The sequence below is a fragment of the Jaculus jaculus genome, chromosome 11, assembly GCF_020740685.1.
Source record: "Jaculus jaculus isolate mJacJac1 chromosome 11, mJacJac1.mat.Y.cur, whole genome shotgun sequence".
Lineage (NCBI taxonomy): Eukaryota > Metazoa > Chordata > Mammalia > Rodentia > Dipodidae > Jaculus > Jaculus jaculus.
In genome coordinates this window covers 25,153,527-25,172,953 of record NC_059112.1, presented here as the reverse complement: position 1 = coordinate 25,172,953, position 19,427 = coordinate 25,153,527, and the positions used below count along the sequence as shown (strand labels likewise).

Below are 19,427 nucleotides of genomic sequence, written 5' to 3'. Positions count from 1 at the left end.
TATACTTATGACAACCTGAAAAAAAACTGAATACATGACAACTGTGAAGAAAAAAAAAATCATCAAACGCCCACAACTTCATTAAAAAAAAGGGGGGGGGGGTTGTGCATGCCTTTAATCCCTCAACCAGGAGGCAAAAGTAGGAAGATCGCTGTGAGTTTGAGGACACCCTGAGATGACATAGTGAATTCCAGGTCAGCCTGAACTACAGTGAGACCCTACCTAGACAAAACAAAATCAGTTCAGCTGGGCACACACCTTTAATCCCAGCACTCGGGAGGCAGAGGTAAGAGGACTGCTGTGTGTGAAGACACCATGAGACTACATAGTGAATTCCAGGTCAGCCTAGGCTAGACTGAGTGAGACCACCTATGAAATTCACCAATTTTGCTAAATGAATACTGACATCCTTGTCAATTTTGGTGGGTAGTTAGGGTAGACATGAGATGCCACCAGGCACTGACCATCTATAATCTCTGCAAACCAGGCTCAGAAAGGTGGTTTCAGCAGTCTGAAGACACTGACACATATATTCACACATTCATATATGGATATGCTGAGGATATACCCTAGCATGTGAAGCCCTGATCAATCCTTAGAACCGGCCTTCTGAAACAAGTAACTTTGTTCTGTGGATTTTAAAATAAGTACCTCAGCAAAAATGCTTGTGAACTGTTAGGTTAGAAAAAGAAAGGATGTCTACAATAAGCAGACCGACAAATTTACCTTTGCTAGTACTTCAGGGGAAACCTCCTCATCTGGAGACCATAATTTTCCATTCTTCTCACCTGTGGACTACAGAAAATTTAAGAAATTAAGCTTTATTGAAGAATAATTTATGTTTTTGCTTATCAGGTTTTACATTGTGAGCAATGGACACATTGAAGAAACCTTTAGGGAAGGCACAAAAAGCTTGGGAAAGAACAAATTCAAAAGAATCACACTTTACATCCTCAAAATTTACTGAAAGTTTATAATAATCAAGACAGTATGTCAGGTACTGAAGGATCAGCACTAGAACAATGAAATGGAAAAGAAAACCCTTTTAACATATGGCCAATTCTTGGGCTGGCGAGATGACTTAGTGGTTAAGCGCTTGCCTGTGAAGCCCAAGGACCCCAGTTCGAGGCTCGATTCTCCAAGACCTGTGTTAGCCAGATGCACAAGGGGGCGCACACATCTGGAGTTCGCTTGCAGTGGCTGGAGGCCCTGGTGCACCCGTTTTTTCTCTCTCTATCCATTGCGTTCAAATAAATAAATAAAAATCAAAAAAAATTAAAAAATATGGTCAATTCTTTATGAAATGGGTGCTGAGGCCAATTTTTGGGGAAAGACTTTCTTCCAATGGTGCTGACAAAAGCAGTTATTGACATGTAAAAGAACAGATGATGATGCTAAATTGGGCATTGAGGACATATGCCTTTAGTTCCAGCATTTGGGTGGCTGAGGAGAATCACTATGAGCTTGAGGCAAGTTTGGGGCTAAAGTGAGACACAGCCTCAAAAAAGAACAAACTTAGCAAATGACACTGGGGAAAATCCTCACTATCCTGGACTTGGTAATTTTGTAAATATGGTATATTTTGGTAACTTGGTAAATTGGACAAAAGGTTCGATATCAAAAGTACATAAGAAGGAGGACTTGGGAGTCAGAGGTGGGTGGATCACCCTGAGTTTAAGGCCACCCTGAGACTACATAGTGCATTCCAGGTCAGCCTGGACTAAGGGAGACCCTACCTCGAAAAACCAAACCAACCAAACAAACAAAAAAACCAGAAGGAAATCTTGGATGTGAGGTTGATTCAGCTGATCTGGCTGGCTAGGCCCTTACTCCCTCACTGCTCCATGTCTATATATATAGGGTACACCTTTAATCCCAGCACTCAGGAGGGAGAGGTGGGAAGATCACTGTGCATTCAAGGCTGCCCAGAGTCTACATAGTGAATTTCAGGTCAACCTGAGCTAGAGAGAGATCCTACCTTGAAAAACCAAACAGAGAGATTTCTTTCTTTTTTTGGTTTTTCTAGCCCAGGCTGACCTGGAATTCACTATGCAGTCTCAGGGTAGCCTTGAACTTGCAGTGATTCTCCTTCCTCTGCCTCCCAGTGCTGGAATTAAAGGCGTGCACTACCACGCCTGACTGAGTAACTAATTTCTTAAAAAATAGAAAACAAAGTCTGGAGAGATGGCTTAGTGGTTAAGACATTAGCCTGCAAAGCCAAACATCCAGGTTAGATTACCCAGGACCTACATGAAGGCAGATGTACATGAAGGAGCATGCGCCTGGAGTCCGTTTGCTGCAGCTAGAGGACCTGGCACTCACATATTTCCTCTTTCTCTAAGATGCTACCCTGCAAAGCCTAAGGACCCCTGATTCAATCCCCTAGTACCCATGTAAGACAGATGCACAAGGTGGCGCAAGCATTAGGAGTTTGTTGGTGGCTGGAGGCTCTGGCATGCTAATTCTCTCTCTCAAATATTTGCCTCCCTCTCATAAATAAAATATAAATAAATAAAAGGCAAAGTGAGGGAGTTGGGAAGTAGCTCAGTCATAAGCAGTACATATCTAATGCAAGGAATTTCTGGGTTCAACCTCTGATACATACCAACACGTGTGTGCATATATACACTATATTCAGATAAAGAAATGTTTATGTAAGAAAGATGTACAGTCTTAATCTTGTGATTCTAACGTAATTAAATAAAACTTACCCGATCATTCATTAGTAGATCTTTCACAATGAAGTTTGCTACTACAGATTTCATTGGGGAAGCAAACTGATCTGGTGCTAACATAGAGATGTGGCCCAATGAAACTAATGGAGTTATAAGCTGTTCTGGTACATCAGCATTCAGACTCCTACTGAGTGGCTATAAAATAAAACAGAAACAATCTGCATCAATGATATGACCATAATTGACTTGGACCACATTGGATATTACGTGCTTAATTCACTTACTGGAATAACAGAATTGAATAACAACAACAACAACAATAAAAAAAAAAAGATATGGGAAAAAAATTAAGCCCAAGTAAATGAAATAAAAACAGGAACATTTCCCATTCACCAAATCTGCATTAGATTTGTTGGTTTTTCTAAAGGGTCTCACTCTAGCCCAAACTGGCCTGGAACTCTTTCTGTAGTCTTAGGCTGACCTTAAGTAAAAATCAGGTGATCCTCCTACCTCTGCCTCCCAAGTGCTGGGATTAAAGTCATGCATCATTTCATCTAGTAGCTTCCCCCCTACCCCAGGTAAGATCTCGCTCTCTAGCCCAAGCTGACCTGAAATTCACTATGTAGTCTCAGGGTGGCCTCCGACTCAGAACGCTCCTCCTACCTCTGCCTCCCAAGTGCTGAGATTAAAGGCGTGCACCACCATACCTGGCTGGAAGACACTTTAAATGACCTTGAAAAAAAGTAAGAGTTCATGGAATCCTGTTCATACCATCTCCAATTTATGGTTAGCAGAATTAACTCAAAGAATATATACAGAGAAGGGGAACAGGATAATATTAAGGTATCAATATTGGAAATAAAGGCTGAAAAATAATGATCTGAATAAAATAAGATAGAATCCTTCCTCCTAATGAATTTATATTTCAAGGGAGGACTACATATAGCCTTTACAACTAGAATATAGTAAAATCTAGGTCAGTCTGGGCTAGAGCAAGACCCTACCTTGAAAAAACGAAAATATATAAATAACTAGATTCAATCTCTTGTCAATCCAGACATTAAAAATAAAGACCAATGCAAACATATCCTATGTATTATATATACCTCAAAAATCTGTGCAAGCTGGACTTCTTTATTAGTAAATATGGCATGTATACAGTGGACAGCCTGTTTTGCTTGGTGTGGAGTACCTCTCTTTGCTTTTTGATGTAAAATGGGAATTAAGGTCCTGAAAAAAAAAAATACACACACACAAAACAAAAATGATACAAGCACTTTATTTTTTTAACTTATTCTTTTTTTTTTTTTTTTTTTTTTTTGGTTTTTCAAGGTAGGGTCTCGCTCTAGCCCAGACTGACGTATAATTCACTATGTAGTCTCAGGTGGCCTCCAACCCATGGCAATCCTACCTCCGCCTCCTGAGTGCTGAGATTAAAGGCATGTGCCACCATGCCCAGCTACTTTTAATTAATTTTTGTTTTGTTTTTGGAGGTAGGGTCTCACTCTAGCCCAGGATGACCTGGAATTCACTCTGTAGTCTCAGGGTGGTCTTGAACTCTCGGCAATCCTCTTACCTCTGCCTCCCGAGTGCTGTGATTAAAGGCATGTGCCACCATGCCTGGCAGCCCAACCACCTCTTAAAGAACCTTTATTATTATTACTATTGTTGTTGTTGTTATTACTATTATTGGTTTTTGGGGCAGGGTCTCACTCTAGCTCAGGCTGACCTGGAATTCACTCTGTATTTTCAGGGTGGCCTCAAACTCATGGCAAGCCTCCTAGCTCTGGCTCCCGAGTGCGGAGATTAAAGGCATGCACTACCATATCTGGCTTTATTATTTTTTTCATGTGTATCACAGTAAACAAAAACACAAAACGCATCCAGTCATAGGCAGTTGGCTTGGACATGTATTTCTGGATGTGGCATGTGTGCACATAGCATTTCATTTAGGGAACTGAGAATGTGCAATATGCATCATGTTTTCCCCACATACTGTGAATATTCACCAACTCAAAAACTTTAAGACAGCTTAATGAATGTTTATTTTTGAAAAGTAAACATTCATTAAGTATCTGTTGTAAGGTAGACATCCAGGTGACCCCTTCTTTCTCTATCCTCAAGTGTAATATCATAACATAATCAAATTGTAATAGCTGTGTGATGTTCACTATAAAAACATTGATAAAAATGTACAACGGGTATGGTGACATACGCCTTTAATCCCTGCACTCGGAAGGCAGAGGTAGGAGGATCACCATGAGTTTGAGGCCATCCTGAGACTACATATGACTTCCAGGTCAGCCTGAGCTAGATTGAGACTCTACCTCAAAAAAACCCCCACCAAACAAAAACCCCTAAAAACCAAAACAACAACAAAACCAACAACAAAAAAACTTTAAGCTAAATTATTTTGATAACTAAGAATATAGTACATCAGCTCAATCTGTTAAAATGTATGTATGTTTTGTTAAAAATGGCCCATTAAGCCCTCAAGGATTTTTCTGCTTGTCCTCATATCCCCCATTTGGTTGGATGTATGCGAATAGACAAGGCGTTTTAGAATTTATCTGATCTACAGAAGGATTTAAAGCTCCTTTTCTATCCCAAGAACAAGACAAGAAATACAATGCCTTGAAGTCTATTTAAGAAAGCAATTTTTGCTTAGTGGTTAAGGCGCTTGCCTGCAACGCATAAGAATGCATGTTCAAATCTCTAGGTCCCACCTAGGCAGCCAGATGCACAGTGATGTAAGTGTACAATGTCACACATGTGCACAAGGGGGTCACACATGTCTGGAGTTTGTTCACAGTGGCTGAAAGTCCTAGCATGCCCATTTTCTCTCTTTCTCTAAAGTAAATAACAAAATTTAAAAAAGAAAGTAATTTTCACTTTAAATCCAGCTTGTGAATATGGAGAAATAACGAACAATCTACCTTTAACATTCCGGATTATTTTAATAGGCTTTTATAGTCAGCAAAATATTGGCTCTCGTAGGTGAGAAAATTAAAGTACAAAGATACATTTAAACCTTCTAAGGTGACAGAGAATTAGAATATGGTAAGGGTAGGGTTTTAATGATTTTTCAGATTTAATGCTACTAGTATACATACTATTATGGAAGATAAAAATATTTCCATAGAACAATACAGAAACACAAATTGTATTCTGCATTCATTTAGTGTTGACAATATGGTAAACTATTACATAGAATGAAGTAGTACATTTTTATGAACTGATAAACAAAAATAGGCATTAAATGAAATGAGGACTTGCAAGAAGCCCTCTTATGCCTCAAGTTTCTTTCTATGGAGGTCTGGAATAGCAGGAGAGAAATTTCCAAGCCCAAACTGCCTTCATGACTTTTGTCATGATTTTTTTTTTGTTTACAAACTTACTTGTGAGATTAAAATTGCTATGAATACTGGTGAATACCAAAGGAAGGAAGATAGTTTGTTTTGCCCAAGGTAGGGTCCAACTATAGCCCAGGCTGAGCTGGAATTCTCTATGTAGACTCAACCAGGCTTCGAAGTCACAGTGATCCTCCTTCCTCAGCCTCCCAAATGCTGGGAATACAGGTATGCACCACCATGCCCAGCTGGATGATAGTATTTTTTTCCTTCTTCTTCCAAGCAGAGTGACAGAAGAGAGACAAGAGAAATAAAATGGGTACACCAGGGCCTCTAGCCCCTGTAAACAAACTCCAGTTGCATGTGTCACATTGTATATCTGGCTTTATGTGGGTATTGGGGAATCAAACTGGGTAATTAGGCTTTGCAGGCAAGAGCCTTAACCACTGAGTCATTTCTCCAGCATAGGAAGTTAGTTTTTTTAAAACATGTATTCATTTATTTAAGAGAGAGACAGAGACAGACAGCTTTATTAATAATTTTATATTAACAAGATTAAAATAATAAAACAAAAACAAACTTTAATATTTTTCTTTTTTTTTCCTGTTATTTATACTCCAAAGGTAACTTTGATATTGTTTCTGAGGCCTTTAGTATTGTGCTTTTTGGGTTTTCTGTGATATCTAAAAGGTGGTGGAGTAAGGCAAGGACAGACAAAATAGAGTGACAGATGTGAGGCTACAGCCTGGTCTAGAGTGAGAACCTACCTCAGGGGAAAAAAAAGAAAAAGAAAAAAGATGAGAGAAGTATTTTCTAGGTGAAAGTTTACTTTTTTTTCCTGTTTCCCATTTTTGTCTATTAATAAAAAACAATTGCTAAATGGGTCCCATGCAGAAACTTCTGTATTTACCATGTGAAAACATATACTCACGATCGTATCTGGGGAAGGTCTGTTTCTATCTTGTGGCCTGTGTTTCTAAAAATTTGAATTGCAGCTTCTGCTACCTTGTCGTCCTCCATTCTTAGGCACTGTAGCAAGGACTCATATGTCTCTGGAGAGTGGAACGAGGTAGGATGTGTGAAAGACAGAACCTGGAGGAATAGATACAGCTTTAGGAGTACAGACAATTCCTCTTATCCACTAAAAAAGGAGAATAAGCCGGGCGTGGTGGCGCACGCCTTTAATCCCAGCACTCGGGAGGCAGAGGTAGGAGGATCGCCGAGAGTTCGAGGCCACCCTGAGACTGCAGAGTTAATTCCAGGTCAGCCTGGACCAGAGTGAGACCCTACCTCGAAAAACCAAAAAAAAAGAAGGAGAATACTCTCCACCCTGTGAGGTAAGTTCTCACTCTGAGTCCCAGGCTAGCCTTGAACTCACAGTGATACTCCTACCTCTGCCTCCCAAGTGCTGGGTTTAAAGGCATGTGCCACTTAAGAGGAGACTTTTGTTGAAACAGTGAATAAAATATGAAGTCCTAGGGTATATATGCTGGTAACATAGAACAGAAATCACATCTAGTGTCCACTGCAGTTGGCTATGCCCAGTGAGACGGGAGAACTGTGTGGTAACTTCATTTACTTCCTAAGATAGCTTATATACAGGGTTTGCCCCATTTATTTCTGTTATCTTAGCTTATTGTGCTATTTGGAATGCATAAAGAATGGCATCTTTTAATTGTCTTTAAAATATATTTTATTACCAAGTAGGCTTTATCCCAGAGATGCAGGGATGGTTCAATATACGCAAATCTATAAATGTAATAATTATATAAATGGGTTGAAGGACAAAAATCACATGATCATCTCATTAGATGCAGTGAAAGCATTGACAAAATCCAACATCCCCTCATGATAAAAGTCCTACAAGAGACTGGGAATAGAAGGAACATATCTCAAGATAATAAAAACTATTTATGACAAGCCTACAGCCAATGTATTACTAAATGGGGAAAAACTGGAAGCTTTTCCACTAAAATCAGGAACAAGACAAGGGTGTCCACTGTCCCCACTTTTATTTAATATAATTCTGGAAGTCTTAGCCATAGCAGTAAGGCAAGAGACACACATAAAAAGGATACAAATTGGAAAGGAAGAGATCAAGTTATCATTATTTGCAGATGACATGATTCTATACATAAAGACTCTACTAGCAAACTGTTAGAGCTGATCAAAACCAACAGCCATGTAGCAGGACACAAAATAAATACACAGAAATCAGTAGCCTTCATATATGCTAACAACAAACACACAGAGGATGAAATCAGAGAATCACTCCCATTCACAATTGCATCAGAAAAAATAAAGTACCTTGGAATAAACCTAACGAAGGAAGTAAAGAACCTCTCCAATGAGAACTTTAAAACACTCAAGCGAGAAATTGCAGAAGACACTAGAAAGTGGAGAAACATCCCTTGTTCCTGGATTGGAAGAATCAATATCGTGAAAATGGCAATCTTACCTAAAGCAATCTACACATTTAATGCAATCCCTATCAAAATTCCAAAGGCATTCTACATGGAAATAGAAAAAACAATCCAAAAATTCATTTGGGATCACAAAAAAACCTCAAATATTTAAAATAATACTGAGCAACAAAAATAAGGCTGATGGTATCACCATACCTGATTTTAACCTATACTACAGAGCCATAGTAACAACAATAGTGTGGTACTGGCACAAAAACAGACATGTGGATCAGTGGAACAGAATAGAGGACCGAGATATAAGTCCAGGTAGCTATAGCCACCTGATATTCGATGAAAATGCCAAAAATACTCATTGGAGAAAAGACAGCCTCTTTAGCAAATTGTGTTTCATTTGCAGAAGGATGAAAATAGATTCTTCTCTCTCGCCATGCACAAGAATTAAGTCCAAATGGATTAAAGACTTTAACATCAGACCTGAAACTCTGAAACTGCTAGATGAAAAAGTAGGGGAAACCCTCCAACATATTGGTCTTGGCAAAGACTTTCTGAATACAACCCCAATTGCTCAGGCAATAAAACCACAGATTAATCACTGCGACCTCATGAAATTACAAAGATTTTGCACTGCAAAGGACACAGTGAAAAATGCAAACAGGCAACCTACAGAATGGGAAAAAACCTTCGCTAGCTATATATCTGATAGAGGATTAATATCTAGGATATACAAAGAACTCAAAAAGTTAAATAATAAGGAATCACATGAGCCAATCAAAAAATAAATGGGAAAGTGTGGGGGTGAGGAGGGAGGGAATTACCATGGGATGTATTTTATAATCATGGAAAATGTTAATAAAAATTTAAAAAAAAATAAATAAATGGGCTATGGAGCTAAATAGAGAATTCTCAAAGGAAGAAACACGAATGGCATTATAAGCATCTAAAAAAATGTTCTATGTCACTAGTCATCAGGGAAATGCAGATTAAAACTACATTGAGATTCCATCTCACTCCTGTCAGATTGGCCACCATCATGAAAACAAATGATCATAAATGTTGGCGGGGATGTGGAAAAAGAGGAACCCTTCTACACTGCTGGTGGGAATGCAATCTGGTCCAGCCATTGTGGAAATCAGTGTGCAGGTTCCTAAAACAGGTAAAGATTGATCTACCATATGACCCAGCTAAGCATATATCCTAAGGACTCATCCCATTTCCTTAGAAGTACGTGCTCAACCATGTTTATTGCTGCTCAATTTATAATAGCTGGGAAATGTAACCAGCCTAGAAGTCCCTCAACTGATGAGTGGATAATGAAAATGTGGCACATTTATACAATGGAGTTCTATTTAGCTTCTGCGTGAGAAGGAAAATGCTTAGTAGCAGAGGCCAGTAAGTTAAAAAGGAGATATAAAGGGAAGAGAAAGGAAGGGAGGGGGGTACTCAATAGGTTGATATTGTATATATGTAAGTACAATGATTGAGATGGGGAGGTAATATGATGGAGAATGGAATTTCAAAGGGGAAAGTGTGTGTGTGGGGGGGAGTGTATTACCATGGGATTTTTTTTATAATCATGGAAAATGTCAATAAAAATTTAAAAAATTAAAATATTTTATTTGAGAGAAAGAGGCAGAAAGGGGGGGAGGGAGGGAGGGAGAGAGAGAGAGAGAAAAAGAATGGGCACGCCAGGGCATCCAGCCACTGGAAACAAACTCCAGATGCATGTGCCACCTTATGCATCTGGCTTATGTGAGTCCTGGGGAATAAAGTACTGTAGCTTTGCAGGCAAATGCATTCACTGCCAAGCCATCACTCCAGCCGAGCTCCTTTTAATTTAGTGTGATATTCCAGTATTATAATAATTCTCAGATTGTAAATTTACTTAGGTAAAGGAAGTTTTTCTTGAAATAGGGTGGGGTTAGTTCCATATGTAATGCTAGAACCTGTATGGTATAAATAAATAATGACTTAGAGCCTTGGCTATCAAGTGGGAATGGATCAATTAGTTTTATCAGGGTTAAAAGAAGGAATTAAACAGGAGGTCTTGATTAATATGATTCAACAATTAATTATCAAATGAATCATAATGTACAGAAGTGATCTTGATGGGGTTAGGTGTGACAATATGTAGTCATGTCAGAAACATGAAGAGTTTGTAATTTTAGAATGAAATATTTAGTATGATCTCAGTGTGATCCTTCACTCTTTTCTGAGGCATTATTCCCTAGTTTGTCTCATATCTTATGTTCATCATGCTGTGGTCTCAATATTTTCTCCCCTTCAATTTTTTCCCGTGGTGCTCACTACAATAAAGTTCTAGCCAGGCTTGTTGCTGGAAAAGGCAGACTTAAAAGCTTTAAAAAAATTTTTTTTATTTTTATTTGTTTGAGAGCGACAGAAAGGGGGGGGAGTGCACGTGCACCAGGGATTCTAACCACTGCAAATGAACTCCAGGCGTGCGTGCCCCCTTGCGCATCTGGCTAATGTGGGTCCTGGGGAATCGAGCCTTGAACCAGGGTCCTTAGGTTTCGCAGGCAAGCGCTTAACCACTAAGCCATTTCTCCAGCTCTTACAAGCTTTTAAAATAAAAACATTTTGCTCCAACAGCCTTCAGTGATTTGGAACCAACCTTTGCTTCTCCGACTCCCTAAAGCAACCATTTCCTCTACTCATATCATAAAATTATGTATCACTAGAGTCTTACTAATAATAGTTAATTTGAACTCTTTTGTATTTATGATAACTTTAAAATTTCCCAGTCATACAGATGATGTCATATAACAATTCCAATGAGCAATCGATTCTGAGATAGTTTCTCTGAAAGAAGAGATTACTAAGCACATAGGATCACATGCATAACAGGAATGAAAATGTTTTATAATATTTAACATATAAAAACTATTTTTATAAGAGCTGATGTCTATAAAGCCAGCACTTGGCAGACATAATAGGAAGGCCAAGAGTTCAAAGCAAGCATGATTGCTAACTGCTATGGAAGTTAAAAAATAAAAATCTGATTTTTACTAGAAAAATTCAATCGTTTCAATAATTTAATGTAAATAAGATGGCTGTATTATGTGCTAAAACGAATGCAAACTATGTCTCTATGGAAATAAAACTATTTGAAATATACCTTAAGAAGTTCAAGTCCTGAACGAATAGCTGTATCCGGACTTACACCCTCCTCTTCATCATCTGCTGTCCCCTCTATTGATTTATTCATCAGTTTTACTAGTGCACTAATTAAAAGAAGAAATGTAAGTTAGTAAGACTGCTTATTAGTAAAAATATCAGAACTGAAATATGCCACAACATACAGAATCTAAAAAGTTCATATCCAAACAACTTTCTGCCATGTGGCATGGGTATCTTCTACTTGATCATGAGCATAGACACAGCCATCAGCATTAATGCTGGTAATTACTCTAGACTCACTCATTACATTTCTAGAAATAGTAGAGAAGCCATTCATCACACATCATGCTATATTCATAAAAACAGACTCAACAATTAGGAAGTAAAAACTATAGATTTATTTATTTATGCACCACCAAGCCCGGCTGGAGTTATTTCAACATATTTGGCATAGAAAATAGAATTTCAGCTTGTCAATAAAGCACAATAAAGCCTTTAATCCCAGCACCTGGGAGACAGAGGTAGGAGGATCACCATGAGTTCGAAGTCACCCTGGGCCAGAGTAAAACCCTACCTCCTCAAAACCCCCATGGCCCCCCAAAAAATCACACAGTAAAAAACCAGTACCAGGGACAGGAAAGATGGCTTAGATGGCCTGGAAAGCCACACAACCCAGGCTCACTGAAAAGGTGGCAAATACATCTGGAAATTGTTAGCAGCAGTTGGGGGCCCATAATGTCTCTCAAATAAACAAACAAAAATAAAACAAAAAATATTAAAATGGGGCTAGAGGGATGGCTTAGTGGTTAAGGTGTTTGCCTACAAAGCCAAAGGGCCCAGGTTCAATTCCCCAGGAACCATGTTAGCCAGATGCACAAGGGGGTACACACATCTGGAGTTTGTTTGCCGTGACTGGAGTCCCTGGTGCGCCCATTCTCTCCCCTCCCCTTGCTCTGTGAAACAAATAAATAAAACATTTAAAATAAAAAACACAATAAAACTTAGCTGTGGGTGGTGGCGGCAAATGCCTTTAATCCCAGCACTAGGGAGGCAGAAGTAGGAGGATCACTGGGAGTTTGAGGCCACACTGAGATTGTACATAGTGAATTCCAGGTCAGCCTGGGCTAGAGAGAGACCCTACCCCCAAAAAGAACAAATAAATAAATAAAAATAAAAATAGATTAAAAAAAGTGTACCATGTGTTTGTTTCAAGGTAGGATCAATGATATAGCACAAGTTTTCTCAATTTCAGGTATTTTCTTAGCAATAGCAGGAATGCTACTTTATTTTGAGATTTCCTCTACTAAATCTGTCCTTTACATTCCCTCCTCCCCACCCTTGCCCACTGATTTCATTCTAGTCTAGGCTGACTTAGAACTCAATGTTTAACTACAGGCTGGCCTTGAACTCACAGTGACCCTCCTACCTCAGCCTGTGGAGTTCTGAGTTCATAGCCATATGCCACTACACCCAGCTGTCATCTTCTTGTCTATGGTATACACTAATTTCCCTATGCTCATCACTCATACTCTATATTCCTGTCACAGACCAACTCTCTTTCACTTTCCTGTGCATACAATGCACTTTTATCTTTTCTTGGACCAAAACTTTCTGGCTTTAGGATGCCTTTCAATTTCATTACTTGACCTGGGAAGGTCATTTGACCCTTCTGAACCCTAACTTAAGAAGAAAAGAACATCTTGGGCTGGAGTGATGCCTGTGAAGCCTAAGGACCCTGGTTTGAAGCCTGATTCCCCAGGACCCACATTAGCCAGATGCACAAGGCGGCACACACGTCTGGAGTTCGTTTGCAGTGGCTGAAGGCCCTGGTGCCCATTCTCTCTCTTGGCCTCTCTCTCTCTGTCACTCTCAAATAAATAAAAATAAACAAAATTTTTTTTTTTAAAAAAAGCATATCTTATCATTTTCTCCATACTTAACTACTTCTACTAACCCCCCACCCCTACCTTGAGGTAGAGTCTTACTCTTGTCAAGGTTGACCTGGAATTCACTATGTTTTTTTGGAAGGTGGGTGGGGGTGTTGAGGTAGGGTCTCACTCTAGCACAGGCTGACCTAGAATACACTATGTACTCTCAGGGTCACCATGAACTCATGGCGATCTTCCTACCTCTGCCTCCCAAATGGTGGGATTGAAGGTGTGTACCACCACGCCTGTCTCAAATAACCTTTCTAGTCATAGGCTGGCCTCAAACTCACAGCAACTTCCTAGCTCTGCCTCCCAAGTGCTAGGAATTGCTTTAGGATATGTGTCATATCAAGGTGTCCACACTTGTTCACTAAGTTGCTAGACTTAGTGAACCTCATACCTAACCCTCTTGAGATTCTGGGACCACAGGCCCACACCAATTATATATACCTATCATTTCCTACCCTTTCTTTTTTAAAATATTTTTTTAAATTTTTTCTTTCGTTTGCTTATAAGTTTTTATTCATTTATGGGAGGGAGGAAGAGAGAGAAAGAAAGGGAGGGAGAATATGGGTGTCCCAGAGACTTCAGCCACTGCAAATGAACAACAGACACATGCATCACCTTGTGCATCTGGCTTACATGGGTCCTGGGAAATCGAACTTGGGTCCTTTGGTTTTGCAGGCAAGTGCCTTAACTGCAAAGCCATCCCTCCAAACCCTATTTTCTTTGCGTTTTGTAATTTATTTGCAAGCAGAGGGTGAGAAAGGAGAGAGAGTTAGTATGTGAGAGCAGGAGAGTGCCAGTGCATCTTGCCATAGTAAACAAACTCCAGATGAATGCACCACTTTGTGCATCTGGTTTTATGTGGATGTTGGGAAACTGAACATAGGTTGTTGTCAGGTCTTACATCTCTCCACACTCCATCTCTTTTGTTTTTGAGACAAGGTCTTATGTAACCCAGGCTGGCTTTGAGCTCAAAGTTTAAATATGGATGGTTTTTATCCACCTCCTGAGTGCTAGAATTACAGGCATATTTTATGACAGCCAGCTCCAGTTTTTTTTTAAATTTTTTGTTTGTTTATTTTTATTTATTTGAGAGCGACAGAAAGAAGGGGGGGGGGGAGAGAATGGGCGCGCCAGGACTTCCAGCCACTGCAAACGAACTCCAGACGCATGCACCTGCTTGTGCATCTGGCTAACATGGGTCCTAGAGAATCGAGTCTCAAACTGGGGTCCTTAGGCTTCACAGGCAAGCACTTAAGCACTAAGCCATCTCTCCAGCTCCCCCCTTTCTTCATCGTTAAGAGGAAAGAAAGATCATGACATCAAAATAAAAGAGAGACTGATTGAGAAGGGGAGGGGATATGATGGAGAATGGAATTTCAAAGGGGAAAGTGGGGGGAGGGAGGGTATTACCATGGGATATTCTTTATAAACATGGAAAATGTTAATAAAACTTGAGGAAAAAAATTAAATTAAAAAGGTGTGGATAAACAATACTGTGTGTTTTCTTTTTTCAAGGTAGGGTCTCACTCTAGCACAGGCTGAACAGGAATTAACTATGTTGTTCCAGGGTGGTCTGAAATTCAGTGATCCTCCTACTTCTGTCTCCAGAGGTATGAACCACCAGGCCCAGGTTATTTATTTAACGTATCTGTTGTTTTACCTTCTTTAGGGGGTTTCACCTGTTAAAACAATGATTATTGCAGTTTCAGTGAAATATATATGTAAAAGTGTATCATGTATCTACAGATGGATGTCTGGGGAAACTACTAAAAAATAAAAATGGTGATATTCAGGATGATTTTCTGCCATTTACAATCTTTTCTTCTAAAATCCTACACCATTCTAGGAAGGACTAGCTGATAAAATTTAGTTAGCATTTAGCATGTGATTACATTAACATGTAAATGTGGTAGTATGAATGGATGTTCCCCAATAGACTCAGCAGCTTTATTCAAACTATAATTTGGATATCAAGCTGCCTGACTGAAGGAGGTGTTACAGGGGGCAGATCTGGAATCCCAGCATAAGCCATGCAGAGTGCTTGAGCTCCGCCTGGGTTTTCTGGAGTGTGCTTGCTGTGTGGTGCTGCTGGTGGTATTTCTCTGTGTGGTCCTGTGAAAGTAGGCCAGCTTCTGCCATTATTAAACTTCACCTAGATGTGTAAGCTTCAAAAAGTCCTGTTCCTCCCATAAACTGTGTCTGATTTGGAAGTTCATCCCAGCAGTGTGAAGCTGACTGTGACAATACATTAATGTATTAATAAATGTCAAGTGTTTTACAGGTATTCACATATAAGACCCTGAATAGCTTTAGTAAATAGTAATAATTATTATTCTATTTTTTTCAATATATATTGAGAGAGAGGGAAAGAGAAAGGAGAGGGGCAGAGGTAGATAGAATGGGTGTGCCAGGACCTCTAGCCACTGCAAAGAACTCCAGATGCATGTGCCATCTTACACATCTAGCTTAAGTGGGTCCTTTGGCTTCAAAGGCAAGTGTCTTAACCTCTAATCTTTCAGACCCCAAATGTTCTTATTTTAAAAGATGAGGAAACTGAAGTTCAGAATAGTTTAAATAAGCTACCCATGGATTTAGCCAGGGTTACTGACCTAGACTACCTTCCCCACAGTTCTTTCCTGGCTCATTCCTTTAAGTTCCATTTTTATACCTATCAGATGTTCTAACTATTTTTGGAGCCTTCTCTAAAAACATACCAACCTACACAGTTAGGTTTATATAATTATTCATTCTCAGTTACACAATGTACATTAGCTGGGTGTTGGTGGTGCATGTCTTTGATCCCAGCACTCGGGAGGCAGAGGTAGGAACATCTCTGTGAGTTCAAGGCCACCCAGAGACTATAAAAATTACAAAAACTTGAGCCATCACTATTAAAAAGTCACCAAGTGACTTCATCCACTACAAATGAATTACAGACACATGTGTCACCTTGTGCATCTGGCTTTTGTAGGTCCTGGGGAATCAAACCTGGGTCCTTTAGTTTTGCAGGCAAACGCATTAATGACTAAGCCATACCTCTAGCCCAATAATGACTCTTTACATAGTATATTCTCTGGAGACTAAGACAATCAGAAAATTTTACAGTGCCCAAGATTCCCTTAAGCCTGTATGGAAAGGAGTACCTTTTCACACATATGCACATGTGAACAAACATTGACTCATATATGCACACCCACAAACTCACTATATAGGCTACATGTGGTGGCACACACCTATAATCCCAGCACTCAGGAGGCAGAGGTAGGATGACTGCCATGAGTTCGAGGCCACCCTGAGACTCCTTAATGAGTTCCAGGTCAGCCTGGGCTACAGTAAGACCCTACCTCAAAAAACCAAAAAGAAATAGTAAATAAAATAATAGTAATAATAAACCTCAATTTGGTTGAGGATACAGATCTAAAACTTCCGTTTTTATTGCTTTAACTTTACTTTTTTTATTTCATAGGAGAGAAAGAGAGAGAGAGAGAGAATATAAGAATGAGAATGGGCATGGCCAGAACCTCTAACCACTGCAAACAACTCCAGATATATGTGCTACTTTGTGCATCTGGCTTTACATGGTTACTGAGGCATCTAACCTGGGTTGTTAGGATTTGCAGGCAAGTGCCTTAACTGTTGAATTTTCTCTCTAGACCTAGGTTGTTTTTATTCAGCCCTAGTTTTTTTTTTTTTTTTTTTGGTTTTGCGAGGTAGGGTCTCATTCTGGTCCAGTGCTGGGATTAAAGGTGTGCACCACCATGCCCGGCTCAGCCCTAGTTGTTTTGCAAGTTGAGAGACAGAGAAGAGAATAAGATAGAGTATAGGCATATCAGGACTGTCAGCCACTTCAAATGAACTCCACATGGATGTGCCAATCCAGCTGCACATGGGTACTGGAAAACTGAACTCAACCAATGAGGGAGCTGTCCAGCCCATTAAATTTTTTTTTTTTTTTCCGAGGTAGGGTCTCACTGTAGCTCAGGCTGACCTGGAATTACTTATGTAGTCTCAGGGTGGCCTTGAACTCACGGCGATCCTCCTACCTCTGCCTCCCGAGTGCTGGGATTAAAGGCATGTGCCACCACATTCGGCTCAAAAAAAAAAAAAAAAAAAAATTTTTTTCTTTAAGTGAGCACATATAGACTAAAAATGAATACAAGAACCCTTAAATAATAAAAGGCATTAAATAAAGCCAGTGTTGGGATGGATGTCCCAGGACCCAGGCAAAGCCAGAGGCACAAGATGGCACAGTGACTGAAGGCCCTGGCATGTCCATTCTCTCTATCTGCCTCTCTTGAATAAATAAATGAAATAATGCCAATGTTCAGAGAATGAGAAGCTGTATGTTATGTCTATTTCTGCCTTTAATAATATACACAGGGCACAGTTTTCAGATTTCTATAGAGGCTCAAGTTTTAAACTTATTAAAACATTATAATTGGGGATTACCACCTGTCTTTATTGTGTTTCTCTCCTGGCTTACCTTATGGCTTCAGAATCAATGTGCACAGGTGCAATTCTTTCCAACAGAAACTTGACCATCTCTAGAAAAGGATTGGTTGGCTGCTTAGGATTTGCAAGTTTCCGAGCTATTTCTCTCTATAAAAGGAAAAGGTTTTACTGTAAGTATAATTCATTTTGGTGTTTTCATAGTAGAAATTACTTAAGGTGTAAAAAGGCTTTTAAGATTCAAAACCTTAGAAATTAAAGCAGTATCTGTTTCTGAGTTTAAAATTTACACATTGAACAATCCCTGTATAATATGGACATGAAGGACAAAAAAAAGTGTGGTTTATAAGTGATTTCTGCCTCTGTCTCATATGTTCCTTGGAATTACCACAGTTTGGCCATGTTTACATATGTTCTACTTTGGAAATTAGATATCAATTTGCCGATAATGAGAATGTTTTATTGTTTCAAAATTTAATGAAGTACTGTGCTTTCTTTCAGTTAATATCTTTCTTGAAAGGCATTTAGCTGGGGGGGGGACTAATATTAAAAGTGATGAATATTTGGTAAGTCTTTCATTTCTGGAAGAACACTGTTGAAGAAAACTAGGAACATTAAGTCCTCAAAATTTTAGCTATTTGACTTTGGATATAGAATGATTTTTAAACTATTCAGTGAATCCATGTATAAAAGTAACTGGCATAATTTAAGCACAAATATAGTGTCATTATATCAAAAAGCTCTTACAAGAATAATGTTCCTTTTTCAAAAAGATGATCTAAAGTGGGGGGGGAAGGGAGGGAATTACCATGGGATATTTTTTTATAATCATGGAAAATGCTAATAAAAATTTAAAAATAAAAAAAAATAACATGATCCATTGCCGGGTGTGGAGGCACATGTGTTAATCCCAGCACTTGGGAGGCAGAGGTAGGAGGACTGCTCTTCAAGGCCACCTTGAGACTACATAAGCAATTCCAGGTCAGCCTGGTCTAGAATGAGACCCTACCCTAACCAACCCTTCCAACAAAAAAAAAAAATTAAACAAAACAAGAACCATTAGCTTAAGAGATGGAGTGGTTTAAGACACTTGATCCAGGAGTTGATACCTGGCATCCCCCCACCCCCAATTTATTTATTTACTAGAGAGAGTGAGCAATCAAACAAGCATGGGGACATCAGGGCCTCTAACCACTGTAAATGAACTCTTGACACATGGGCCACTGTGTATCTGGGCTCATGTGGGTACTACGGAACTAAACCTGGGTCTTTTGGCTTTGAAGGCAAGCACCTTAACCACTATGCCATCTCTCCAGCCCAACAATGATTTTTTTTTTTTTTTTTTGCCCCAGGCCCTGAGTTGGCACACATCTTTATATATACATATATATTTGATAGATAGACAGAATGAGTGCACCAGTGCCTCCAGCCACCGCAAATGAATTCTGGACGCTT

At 39.3% G+C, this 19,427-nt stretch overlaps 1 protein-coding gene across 1 annotated transcript in view; it reads right to left on the bottom strand.

Moving 5' to 3' along the window:
- Positions 1–19,427, bottom strand: part of Pds5a (PDS5 cohesin associated factor A) — a 131,552-nt gene that overhangs the window by 37,021 nt on the left and 75,104 nt on the right. Inside the window, exons 17-22 of the mRNA XM_045161407.1 lie at positions 18,007–18,122; positions 11,585–11,690; positions 6,957–7,117; positions 3,782–3,905; positions 2,712–2,870; positions 727–795 (exon numbers count right to left, since the gene is read on the bottom strand). Of these exons, the coding sequence (XP_045017342.1) occupies positions 727–795; positions 2,712–2,870; positions 3,782–3,905; positions 6,957–7,117; positions 11,585–11,690; positions 18,007–18,122 (735 nt within the window). The remainder of the gene's footprint in view (positions 1–726; positions 796–2,711; positions 2,871–3,781; positions 3,906–6,956; positions 7,118–11,584; positions 11,691–18,006; positions 18,123–19,427) is intronic.